The following is a 13,534-nucleotide window of genomic DNA, read 5'->3' on the forward strand; positions in this document are numbered from 1 at the left end:
AATAGTTTTCATTAACCACAGATGGTGGGTCCTCCCCTTGGAATTTTTCTTTCTTGTTGGAATTTATCTATTCTGTGTATTCTGAAATATCCCTTTAAATGTCTGCCACTGCATATCTTTGACCTATCCCTTAACCAAATTTGCCAGTTCACTAGCTAGCTCTGCTTTCATGCTCTCATAATTGCCCTTATTTAAGTTTAAAGTACTAGTCTTAGACCCACTCTTCTGTCCCTCAAACTAAATGTAAAATTCAATCATCATATGATCGCTGCTCCCTCAGGGTGCCTTCACCATGAGGTCATTATTCAATCCTATCTTGTTGCACAGTAGCAGGTCTAGTATAGTCTGCTCTCTGGTTAGCGTCAGAATGTGCTGTTCTAAGAAACTACCCCAATAACATTACATGAACTCCTCATCTATGCTACCTTTGCCCGACTGATTTTTCCAGCCTATATGTAGATTAAAATCTCCCATGATTATCGCTGTACCTTTTTGACAAGCTCCCGTTATTTCTCCTTTATACACTGCCCTACCATATGATTACTGTTAGGGGGCCTATCCACAAGTCCCACAAGTAACTCCATGCCTTTATCGTTGGTCATCTCTACCCAAACATCGTGGTTTCCTGAACTTAGATCAATCCCTCTGTACTGTGCCATTACCATCATTAATTAACAGAGCCACCCCTCCCATCTTTTCCTAGCTTCCTGTCCTTCCTAAATGTCATGTACCCTTCAATATTCAGACCCTAATCTATGGTATCCTGCAGCCATGTCTCTGCAATGGCTATCAGATCGTACTTACTTATTTCTGTTTGCACTATAAGTTAATTTGTTTTGTTTAGAATGCTACATGCATTCAGTTACAGAGCCTTTAATTTTGTCCTTTTATTATTTTTGTAACTTCTAGCCTTATCTGCTGATTTACTCTTAGATTTGCCCCCTCCTGTCACGGTCTGTTTATCATTTCCCATATTAGTACCTTCCTCTCTTGCCGTGGCTCCGCCCTTTGATTTACCACATCTTCCCAAATCTTGCACAGTAACATATTCCACTTGCTGAATTGCAAACCATTAATCTAAGGCTCAAGTTCGAGCATGTGTGTTGAATTGTAAGTGAATTTTAAAAGGTGTGCTATGTCTTAATTACTGTTAAGCAACTTCTCTGGCACTGAAAATTAACTTTGACAAGTGTTATTCCTTCAAATTTTAATTATTGTTCGAAGTTTATTCTTACTTTCTTTTGCCTCTCTCTCGATTCCTTTTCTTACCCTTTCTCCTCCCTCCCTCTCTTTCTCCCCTCTTCTCTCTTTCTCCCCTCTTCTCTCTTTCTCTCCCCCGCGGCCCCCCCTCTCCCCCGCGGCCCCCCTCTCCCCCGCGGCCCCCCCGCGGGCCCCCCTCTCCCCCGCGGCCCCCCCTCTCCCCCGCGGCCCCCCCTCTCCCCCGCGGCCCCCCCTCTCCCCCGCGGCCCCCCCTCTCCCCCGCGGCCCCCCCTCTCCCCCGCGGGGCCCCCTCTCCCCCGCGGGGCCCCCTCTCCCCCGCGGGGCCCCCTCTCCCCCGCGGGGCCCCCTCTCCCCCGTGGCCCACTTCTCCCCCGCAACCCCCCCGACCCCCCCTCTCCCCCGCACCCCAAGCTACATTCTTCTATACCTGGTTCTGGGAAAAACTCTTACCCCAAATCACTTAGAATGGCACTTTCAAATTCGCAACTGTCTAGCCTTTGGTTCTTCATTCATCGTGACATTTCTGCAGCTCGTTGCATTTCCATTCCCACCTCTGCCTTTACCCCTACTAAAACCCTTACTCTCTCTCACCCTAGTCATTCTACTGGTAAGGCTCCACTTCCTTGAGACCAAGAGTCACAGACTTGAACATTAATGGCAGACAACTGGCTTAGCCATGCATTGTCAGACCTGGCTGGACCACACACTGATGCTGTTGGATCCTGCTGTCTTCTGCCAAAACTACTCACTGTTTTAGGATCATCCTGGAATGCAAAGATAAACCCTGGCTTCCCTTCTTCACTATAAACCATCTTCTTAAACCTTTCTGTACCACCTCCACTCTTGTCTCCAACGACAAGTGCTAGGAACTCATTGATTTCTTTGCCACTAAGGTTGAGACTATTCAATCTTAGTAGAGCTGCCTGTACGATTTCCCTCCTTTCCTCTAGCACACCAGACTGAACTTGCCAAAGATTCCTCCCTGCTCTAGCCCTGAACTCATATTTTTGTCTCCTATCTCCCCTCATACTCTCTCTGAGCTCATCTTGTCCATGAGATCTACTTGTTACTTGCTCACCCTGTTCCCACCAAACTGCTGAGCACCGAAATCCTGCCGCCCACATTTTGGATAATATTGTTCATGGTGCCCTTTCCTCGACCACTGTCTCTGACTTGTTCACACCTGCTGTAATCACACTCCTCCTCAAAAAACTCTTGAAAGTTCCAACACATGGGAATTGCCCATGAGGTTTGAGCTTCCAATCGGAAATTCCTCTGATTCCCAGGACCCTCTGTAAAAGTCTCCAACTCTGAGTAGGAGACTTCGACAGTTCCGATTTACCTACCTGGACAGTTACCCAGGAATTGTTAGACCGAAAATTTCTAGTCTAACTCCTGGGTATCTAAGAAATTGACCTACCCTGACACCTGCTCGACCCCCCTCCACCCCCTCCTACTACTCCGACCCCCCCCCCCAAAAAAAACTCCTCTACCTGACCCCTGATCTGACCTCACCATCCTTCCCCCACCCGGCTACCGTTTCTCCCACCACACCCCCCCCCCCGCCCGGGCCCACCCATTCCCCCCAAACCACCACTCTCTGCCTCGGTCACCCTCCCCTTATCCACTCCCGCCACCCTGTCAGCCAACCCCCCCCCCCCCTTCCTGGAGAAAGGTGCTGAAGTTTTGTCTTGGAATCCCAGAGTTTGGGGCCCAGGCAGCTGAAGGACACCAAAGGTGGGGCAATTAAGATCAGGGTGCTCAAGAGGCCAGAATTAGAGGACAAATGTCTTGGAGAATTTCTTCCCTATAACTCTCTCTCCCTCTCTCGCTTTCTTCCTTTAAGGCACTCCTTAAAACTTTCCTCTTTGACCAAGCTTTTGGTCATCTGACTCTAATATTTCCTTATGTGGCTCAGTGACGCACTATGCTTTACAGTACCCTTGTTAAGCACCTTGGGACGTTTCATTACATTAAATATGCCATATAAATTATAAGTCGCTATTGGTTGTGGCACTGGAGAAGGTTACAGAGATATGGAGAGGTGAGGCCATAGATTTGAAAGCAAGATTGAGAATTCAAAAATTGAGATGTTGTTTAACTGGGAGGTGAGGAAGGGGTGATGGGTGAATGGCACTTGGTGCAAGTTAGGACACGGGCAGCAGATTTTTGTGTGATGCCAAGTTCAGAGAGAGTAGAACATGGGCGACCAGCCAGGAGTGCATTGGAATAGTTGAAGCTATAGGTTACGAAGGCCTGGGTGAGCGTTTTAGCAACAGGTGAGCTAAGACTGGGTTGGAATCACAGGTGGGAATAGGCTTTTTCATGCAGGATATGTGATACACAGGTGGGAATAGGCTTTTTAGTGCAGGATATGTGATAGGAAACTCACCTTGGTGTTAAATATGACTGCAAGGCTTTGAACAGCTTGGATTAGCATCAGACAGTTGTCAGGGAGAGGGATGGACCCAGTGGAGAGTTTGTGGCAGGAGTCATAGCCAATGGCTTCAGCCTTCTCAATATTTAGTTGCAGGAAATTTCTGCTCATCCAGTACTGTATGTCGGATTAACAATCTGAAGATCTAGAGACAGTGAAGGGGTCAAGGGAGGTGGTGGTGAAATAGAGCTGGGCGTTGTCAGTGTACATGTGTAAACTGATGCTGTGTTTTTGGATGGTGTTGCGTACGGGCAGCATGTAGATGAGAGGGATCCAAGGGGACACATGATCCAGAGGTAACTGTGTGGGAGCAGAAAGAAAAGTCATAACAAGTTGTACTCTGGATATGATTAGATAGATAAGAATGGAACCAGGTTAATTCAGTCCCACCCAACTGGACGTTGATGGAGAGGTGTTATATGAGGATGACGTAGTCAACCTTCCCAAAGGCTATAGATAGGTCGAAAAAGACAAAGAGAGATAGACACACTGCATGTCATTTTTGACTGTTAGGAGCCATTTCACTACCGTAGCTTGGGTGGAAATCTGATTTAGAGAGATTCAAACATGGAGTTCTGGGAAAAGTAGGCACAGATTCCAGAGGTGACATCTTGAAGACTTTGGAGCGGAAAGGAAGTTTGGACATTGGGCTAGTCATTTGCAAGAGTGGAGATCGGGGTTTGTTTTTTTGAGGAAGGAAACAGTACCTGAGGAGAGAGAACTGTTAACAATGTCAGCTAACATGGGAACCAGGAAGAGAAGTTGGGTAGTCAGTAGCTTCGTGGGAATAGGGATGAGAGAACAATAGGTGGACAAGATGAGCCTAGAGAGCATTTGAGGGAAGACTGAATAAAACTAGAAAAAGAATCAAGGTCATGGCTAGGGCATGGGGAGAAGCATAGAGGAACTTTGGCCCGGTGAGCTCGGGAAGGGAGGGAAATGGCAGCTAATCGAATGGTCTGACTCTTCATGCTAAAGAAATCTGAGAGCTTGTGTTTGAATCAGTTGACAGGATAGACATTACCTGAGGGGAGGCTTTAACAAGATGGTTTGCAGTAGAGATAAACAGCTGGGGTTATCTTTGCATCCTAGGATGACCCTGGATAGTGAGCAGATTTGGCTGGTAAGAGCAGGACCTGATATTGTTTTATGTGGTTCAGCCAGATCTGCCAGTGGTTGGTCCACATAAACATTCGAATATGTGTCCCTTGGACTTTAGGTAGAGTGCAGAGGAGGGCCATACTGGGGAGGCGGCCAGGTGGGGAAAGGGTGAAATAAACACAGAAATGCTGGAAGAACTCAGGTCTGGCAGCATCTGTGGAGAGAAAAACAGAATTAACATTTCGAGTCCATATGACTCTTCAGAGCTCGATCTGAAGAGAGAGGGTAATGAAAGGGTAATCTTAAGAAAGGGTAATGGTTTGTAATAGAGGGAATTAGGGCTTTGAAGGTGAGGTTATGATTGAGTAGTAATACAAACAGAAAATGCTGGAAAAACTCAGTCTGGCAGCATCTGTGGAGAGAGAAACAGAGTTAATGTATCGAGTCTGTATGACTCTTCGGTCGTACGAACTCAAAATGTTAACTCTGTTTCTCTCTCCACAGATGCTGCCAGACCTGCTGAGTTTTTCCAGCATTTTTTGTTTTTATTTAAGATTTCCAGCATCCGCAGTATTTTGCTTTCATCTTATGATTGAGTAGATTGATAGCTGCAGAAATGTTGCAGTGAATGGAAGAGCAAAGGGCAAACAGTTGGACTTTTTAAAGTGCAGTTATAAGTGAATTGGAAGCTTTTTCCCAGGGGTGAATACAGAAGGACATACGTTCAGGAGGGCTGGAGCTTGTGTGGAGAGGAAATCAAGTAAGTGATCAGAGATTACTTTATCAATAGTTACTACGACGGGAGTAGCGAGGCGAAGTGAGATGACAAGGTCCAGGAGGTGACCCTGAATACAGGTTGGTGAGTTTACATGGTTGGGAGAAATAAGGGAGGATAGGAGCATAGTGAACTCAGGAGAGAGAACATAGATTGCATTTGAGGTTGAAACGACCGAGATTGAGAAATCACTTGGTGCAGAGGCTGAGGGAGGAAAACAGTGAAGATAGCTTGTTGGGAAAATAAGCATGGTACTTGGATGGGCAGTAGAGAGCTAGGATTTTAAAAGACAGGTGAGAGGGATGGAACAAGGTGAGATACTCAAAAGAGAAGTGGTGCTAGAGGAGTAAGGGGGCACACCAAGGTGTAATTTGGAGATATGAGCCATACCACCACTGCACAAACAGTACTAATGTCTTCAGAACATAAATGGACTGGTGCTTTTGTTTGTATAAAAATATAGCATAAAAACATAGCAAATTGTAATTTGGCCACTACAAAACATACCTGATTTTTACTGTTCCGTTAATTGACATTTTTACTGTGACTAACTCATGAATTTTCACCAAAGTAATCATGCCAGGCAGATGACATTGCAGTGTGAATAGCTTAAGCTCTTTCCATTTCTTTGTTTGGCTTCATGCAAAGAATTTCCCACCCTGGGAATTTACATTTTGGATTAAAGAGAGATGTTGCTGTTTTTCCAGGAAATAGCCATTGTCCCAATAAAGAAAGGGATAATGACTAATGACATGTCTGTGTTCTTTCTAGCTTGCAGTTTTTGGAGGAAACCAAACCAATGACCATGGCGCTGGGAACGGCATGGAAGCAGATGTCTTGGCTTTACTACCAGTATCTGTTGATTACAGCACTGTACATGTTAGAGCCCTGGGAAAGGACCATATTCAGTATCCTTTTAATGTGTGTTTATCATTTTGTTTTTGTTGTTGCAGGGGATGGTTGTTGGAGTTAACCATTATATGAGAGTGCTACAAGGCCACAGTTAGTAAAGGTTAAGAGCAAGGAGCAATTTATACAGAGTTTTCAACATGGGTAAATTACCAATTAAATCTAACAAACAGAATCCATGTTTTCCCTAAATATACTTTGTTGCAGGTTGTGCAGCATAGGTTTAATGTTTGCAAGTGCAACTGTATTTGCTTTGCATTGCATTCACTGTTCCAGTTTGCGGTGGAGGTTCCCAGTATACAGTATTGCCATTTATACATAGCTGGTCATCATCTGGGTCATAATTGGGTCCCTGCTACTCAATCATTCCTATGTCTTGACAATCTTTATGTATTCAGATTTAACACAGCTTCCAGTGAATTCTTATGTGTTAGCCCTTTATTAGATTCCTTTACCAATACGGTCACATTGCCACTTTTTTTGACTCCCTATGTCTCTTGAAATGTTAGAACTAGGAATATTAAGTTCAGTCTTACTGAAACTTAAACAGCATCTTGGTTACGTTATTCTAGCCCATTCCTCCATAGGCAATGGTTCTAACTCTGATTCTGTTTTGAATGCTCTGTGTAACTCTTAATTCTAAATTTTTTTGAACAATAAACTTATTTTGTTTACTGCTGTGCTCATTTTTTTTATGCCCCTAATCCCATCTCTCATTAGCTTATTCCCTCTTTCTTTCCCTTTCTCCTTGGATAGTTTCGCTTTATTTTAGCTAACCTCTTAGCTATTCCAGTAGTGTTAAATCCTGTTTTCCCTTACTTGTCTCAAACCTTGACTTTCTCCAACTTAAAAGGAGATTCTGATCTATTCCACTAGTTTGCTATGTTGGCATTTTATGCCCTAAAACACTGCCCAACAGGAATGTGATGGCCTTCAGCTGTTTCTAATGAGGTGTAAATGTTGTGTGTTTTAAGCAGCACTGTTCTACTATAACTTCGGTTAGGCTTTTAAAAATATTTAATACATTGTATGCGTTTTGAGCTTTATTGATATATCAGAGGTTGCAGAATAGTGGCGCACCAACTGCACACAAGGTAGAACTGTAACTGGATTCCCAACCTCCTTCTTCAGAACGAAAAACAACAGTGGATCTCGTATGGAGAGTCTTGAGAGAGCTACTGGTAATTTAAACTTCTGAATAACAGGAAACCAAATGCAGATTTTTATGTTGTAAGAAAATGCTGCCATCAGCAAAATTGGGTAACAAAATCAGACTAAATATTTGTCTGAAGAAACAAAAATTATGACTATTGGCATACATAACACCAATGTTATCAACTTGGCTTTAAGGGGCTGATGCAGACTACAGAAGATAAATTTGACAGTTTAAACATCAGATGTCTTCAAGATATTCTGGGTCAGCTGGATAGATAATGAAGAACAAGTTGGACTAGCTGCTTAAATGGTTTTTATAGTGGATATTCAAGAATGAGCAAAAACAACTTGCATTTGGGGAGGAAAAGTCAAACATTTGCACAGTTTTAATGTGCATCACTGTAATCTTGGTAACGTATTCTGGTCTGGGATTGTGGGAAGCAGAAATAAAAGCAGAAAATGCTGGAAAAACTCAGCAGGTCTGGCAGCATCTGTGGAGATGATGCAGAGTTAACGTTTTGAGTCCATGTGACTTCTTTGAGCTGAAGAGAGGTAGAAATGTGATGGATTTTATACTATTGGGGGGGTGGGGGTGGTTGAGCAGGTGGAGCAAAAATAGAAGGTCAGGGATAAGTGGGAGTTCAGGAGAGATTTGACAAAGATGACATAGACACAAGACAAGAAGAGTGTTAATATTAATGTTAAAGACCAAAGAAGGTGCTAATAGTGGCATAAAGGTAAGACAGCAGAATATGTTAATAGCAGAACAAGGGTCAGCGCTCTGAAAAACATAAGAACACGTTACAGATGGCCCTGTAGGGGGTGGGGCTTGGGAATTTTTTTTTAAAAAGATCAAAATGGAGATCGTCGTGGCCTGAAGTTGTTGAACTCCATGTTAAGTCCAGAAGGCTGTAAAGTGCCTAATTGGGAGATGAGATGCTGTTTCTCCAGTTTGCATTGGGCTTCACTGGAACATTGCAGCAGGCCAAGGACGAAATGTGGGCACAAGAACAAGATAGTAAATTTAAATGGCGAGCGAAGGGAAGGTCGGGGTCACGCTTGTGGATTGAGCGAAGGTGTTCTGCAAAGCAGTCACCCAGTCTGCATTTGGTCTCCCCAGTGTAGAGGAGACTGTATTATGAGCAACGAATACAGTAGAGTAAATTGAAGGAGGTGCAAGTGAATCGCTTCACCTGGAAGGAATGTTTGGGGCCTTGGATAGTGAAGAGGGCGGAGGTAAAGGGTTAGGTGTTACACCTGCAATTGCATGAGAAGGTGCCGTGGGAAGGGAATGAGGTGTTAAGGGTGATGGAGCACTGGACCAGGGTGCCACAGAGGGAACGGTCCCCATGGAATGCTGACGGGAGGTGATGGGAAGATGTGTTTGGTGTTGGTTTGCTCTTATGTTTTGCTTCACAGAGCTGATTCTCTCCCCCCCAACCCACAACTAGCCAACTCTCCCCTTTCCCCAACCAGCCGACACTTCATCCTCAGACTGTGACCCCTGGTTCTGGATTCCCCCACCATCAGCAACATCCTTCCTGCATCTACCCTGTCTAGTCCTGTTAGAATTTTATAGGTTTCTGTTAGATCCCCCCTCATTCTTCTGAACTCCAGCGGATATAATCCTAACCGACTCAATCTCTCCTCATATGTCAGCCCTGCCATCCCAGGAATCAGTCTGGTAAACCTTCGCTGCACTCCTTCTATAGCAAGAATATCCTTCCTCAGATAAGGAGACCAAAACTGCACACAATATTCCAGGTATGGTCTCACCGAGGCCCTGTATAATTGCAGCAAGACATCCCTGCTCCTGTACTCAAATCCTCTCGCTATGAAGGCCAACATACCATTTGCCTTCTTTACCGCCTGCATGCTTACCTTCAGCGACTGGTGTACGAGGACACCCAGGTCTCGTTGCACATTCCCCCCTCTCAATTTATAGCCATTCAGATAACCTGCCTTCCTGTTTTTGTTACCAAAGTGGATAACCTCACATTTATCCATATACTGCATCTGCCGTGCATTTGCCAACTCACTCAGCTTGTCCAAATCACCTTAAAGCATCCTCCTCACAGCTCACCCTCCCGCCCAGCTTTGTGTCATTTGCAAATTTGGAGATATTACATTTAGTTCCCTCATCTAAATCATTAATATATGTTGTGAATAACTGGGGTCCCAGCACCGATCCCTGCGGTACCCCTCTAGTCACTGCCTGCCATTCGGAAAAAGACCCGTTTATTCCTACTCTTTATTTCCTGTCTGCCAACCAGTTTTCAATCCATCTCAATACACTACCCCGCAATCCCATGTGCTTTAATTTTACACGCTAATCTCTTATGTGGGACTTTGTCGAAAGCCTTCTGAAAGTCCAAATAAACCACATCCACTGACTCCACCTCATCAACTCTACTAGTTGCATCCTCGAAAAATTCCAGTAGATTTGTCAAGCATGATTTCCCCTCCGTAGATCCATGCTGACTCTGTCCGATTCTGCCACTGTTTTCCAAGTGCTCAGCTATTAAATCTTTTATAATGAACTCTAGAATTTTCCCCACTACCGACGTCAGGCTGATTGGTCTATAATTCCCTGTTTTCTCTCTACCTCCCTTTTTAAATAGTGGGGTTACATTAGCTACCCTCCAATCTGTAGGAACTGTTCCAGAGTCTATAGAATCTCAACTCCCAACTCCTCTCGCGCTTCTCTTCAACTCCCGGCTCCTCTCGTGCTTCTCTTCGTAGCTATTGTAATATTGTTGCAGGGTGATTGTGATAATTGACATGTTGCAAAAATTACTGTGCTTTCTAATATTAGATGCCTCGAAACTATGCCCGTAGTTCTTTCTGTTTGACAAAGGGAGACCATGTGCAGGCGACCTTTGGTCCATTTCTACAAACTAGATTTGGTAACATATGAACCTGTGATGCATGTATATATTTTCCAATGAATATTTGAATATTAAAATAAATATTGAACAAGGCTACTTTATAAAATTTACAGTGCAGATTATGCACAAATTATAAGCCATGATTTTACAAACTATCTTGAGAAAGCCAACAAATTAAAATACACTATCTTAGAATAAACATACCACATCTTTTGTGTCAATACAAAGTACCTTTATATGTGCCTAGGTGCAATGTGGCAAATTACCTATCTGATTAAAATCAGAAGATAGTGTTAGGACTTGGACTTTCACTGAATGTGATGTATCAGTGATCAGTTATGAATGTAAGTTTAAAAGATTCTCAGCCCATTGAAAGTTCTAGAAGCATTTAAATTTAACTTGGAATGTTACTAATTTTATCAGAGTTGGTACTCCTATTAAATTTATAAGTAAAATTTTAGACAGCCAATATATGAAAATTTGGAACTGCATTAATGTGCAGGAGAGCAGGAAAAGAAATTGGGGAAGGGGGTTGGGAGGGAGAAGTATATTTAGTGTGAGTGAGCCCATTGAATAATTTCTGAACTTTATTTTTCTTTTAAAGTAGCTGAATAACAATTTGGATAGGTGGAGTGGTTCATAATAAAAAGCCACCCCTAGATTCTGGATGAACCATCCTTGATGGGCTGAATGTTCTTTTCTCATTTCAGATCTTGTTTTGCATTGCAGGATTTAAAATAGCAAAAACCTTTATTATAAAAAAAATACTTCCAAGAAAGTAATTTGCACTGTTAGTATCCAAGTTTGTGCAAGTCACTTGTGTTGTAGGCAAAACACGCAACAATTTCCATACAAGATGATTCCTCAAATAGCAATGAAATAAGTCACTTGTTAATCTGTTTTTGACAATAAAGATTTAAAAAAAAACTTTAGAGAAAAAGTATTGTTGCATAAGTGTGAATGGATATCTGACAACTCTGTAACTGTCACAGCCAAGAAACCACAATGAAAATTATTATTTGTATTATACAAGGGGAATTGATGCAGAAAAGGTTTAGATTTGCAGTGAAAGTATGCAGTGCTGTATGCTAAATGGATGAGTTTTTATTAAACCAAGTTTGTATATTTTTCCTAGTTGGTAAAGGGGCATTGGGGTGCATGAAGAAGAGAGGAAAGGACATTTAAGTGTAACTAGATTCATCCTTGGGAAGAGAGAAGGGTAGATAAAAAGTCAGACTGTCTACGCATTGAATAGCAGAACTAGGATAAAGATACCTGCATGCCCAACTAGGAAGACAATGTCGTTTTAATGCATTATCTTAAGTATTATACACATGGTTTTATATGAAACATAAGTGAATGCTCCCATGTAATTGTCAACATTTGGTTGAACTGGTTGGTTAATTTAGTTATGGTGAAATTCCAGGAACAATTTTCTTTATTTTGTACTACACACCATGGACCTTTAAGTATATAGGTTTGATAATTGCCAAACCATCATCCAACTTTGAGAAGTTTTCTGTTATGTTCTGATTTTTAATTTGTATAATGCGGAATGAGTTTTTGATTTGAGAATATAGTTTAATTTCCCTCTTATTTCCCACCGTATTTGTACTTCACTCATTGCAGTGGTGCACGAAATATTTGCATATGCACATTTGTACTGTTGAAGCATATCTTTTTCAAACGTTTTCAAACTTCAGGCTGTATGCATAGTGTTCTAAAAGACATCTCTATGTCAAAATATGTTTGACTTTAAAACTAGCCCAAGCAAGCTGAAGCTAGCAAAATTCAGTTTTCTGTTAGTAACATTAACAGTGCATGACTTTATTTATTGCTTGTGGTCCATCTGTCACATTTATTTGAAATTTGTTTCCAAGACTTTTGCTTCCAGCTGCAGCTAATCAATATTTTGATTTATAAAATGTTAATATCCCATTCTAATTTACACCAGATAATGCTTTTATCAAAATCTATTCCTTAACCTTACCTTTCAGACTCCCTATTGATATCTATTGTTGGGATGGCTGTATACACTGGTTATGTGTTTATGCCTCAGCATATTATGGCAATATTGCACTACTTCGAGATTGTCCAATGACTGCCTTAAGCCAGGAATGAGGACCAGAAATACAGGAGGGAGAAATAAGGTTCCTGCTCGATGATTGGTTATTTCTCAATAGCCTGGCAAGAATGCTGTTGAAGACCAACCCCATTGAATTATAAAGGAAGTAAAAGCTTGAAAAGTGGCAAATCAAAATAGAATGGAGTGTATTTCATGGTTTTGTATTTATTGTTTTAATATGCATTCTTGCAGCATAACAAGGTGCCCTTGTTTGTTAATCTAATTATTATAGTTACTGACATCAATACTGTACTTGCTTGCCTTTAATAGTGTGCACATTGCATTGTGAATACATTTAGTTGTATCTTTGAAAAAATGTCAGTGTGAAGCATTCCATATATATATATATATAAGTAATTCAAATATAACTTGGACCTAAAATTGATTAAATATTTGGTACTGTCAGAGTATTGAGGAAACAAATTTTTAACTTTTCTGAATTTTTGGCAATTGACCTGATTGGAATTTTCATGAGATGCATATTTTGAAGTATGTTTCATTTTTAATACCATTTGAAAAGTAATGTTGCCCACCTGTAAGACTTGTATAGAATTCCAAATGATGTCATATTTTTGGTGTCCTAAAATTGATACTAATATAAAATGCTTGTGATGACTTTCCATTGTTTTGGTTTATTTTATGATTCTGGCCAGTATATGCTGCTACTCAGCCTATAAGTGGGGGAATACACGTCTGTCTGCTATCAGTGTTACTTCTGACAGTATTCCTCACACACAAGATGAAGTACAATATGGCACACCTTCTGATGTCCACTCCTGATAAAGGAGTCCATAAAGACCCCTTCCTCATGCTACAGGATTCTGTTTGCACTTCTTACCAAAAAGGAGGCATGACTTCTTCAGTGAACAAATACTAACAGATATTTGAATTTAGCAGTTAAACTAGTTGTTGGCCATTATGAT

At 41.9% G+C, this 13,534-nt stretch overlaps 1 protein-coding gene across 5 annotated transcripts in view; it reads left to right on the forward strand.

Moving 5' to 3' along the window:
• sptssa (serine palmitoyltransferase, small subunit A) overlaps positions 1 to 13,534 on the forward strand; it is a 164,737-nt gene that overhangs the window by 20,961 nt on the left and 130,242 nt on the right. For 4 of the 5 annotated variants that reach the window (XM_078562822.1, XM_078562821.1, XM_078562823.1 and 1 more), the window contains exons 2-3: positions 6,306 to 6,442; positions 12,484 to 13,231. In XM_078562822.1, coding sequence (XP_078418948.1) covers positions 6,334 to 6,442; positions 12,484 to 12,587 — 213 coding nt within the window. In that variant the 5' untranslated portion in view covers positions 6,306 to 6,333 and the 3' untranslated portion in view covers positions 12,588 to 13,231. Of the gene's footprint in view, positions 1 to 6,305; positions 6,443 to 12,483; positions 13,232 to 13,534 lie in introns of those variants that run through there. The other variant, XR_013579493.1, reaches the window with a different exon arrangement.

Source organism: Cetorhinus maximus, chromosome 18 (genome assembly GCF_964194155.1).
Source record: "Cetorhinus maximus chromosome 18, sCetMax3.hap1.1, whole genome shotgun sequence".
Lineage (NCBI taxonomy): Eukaryota > Metazoa > Chordata > Chondrichthyes > Lamniformes > Cetorhinidae > Cetorhinus > Cetorhinus maximus.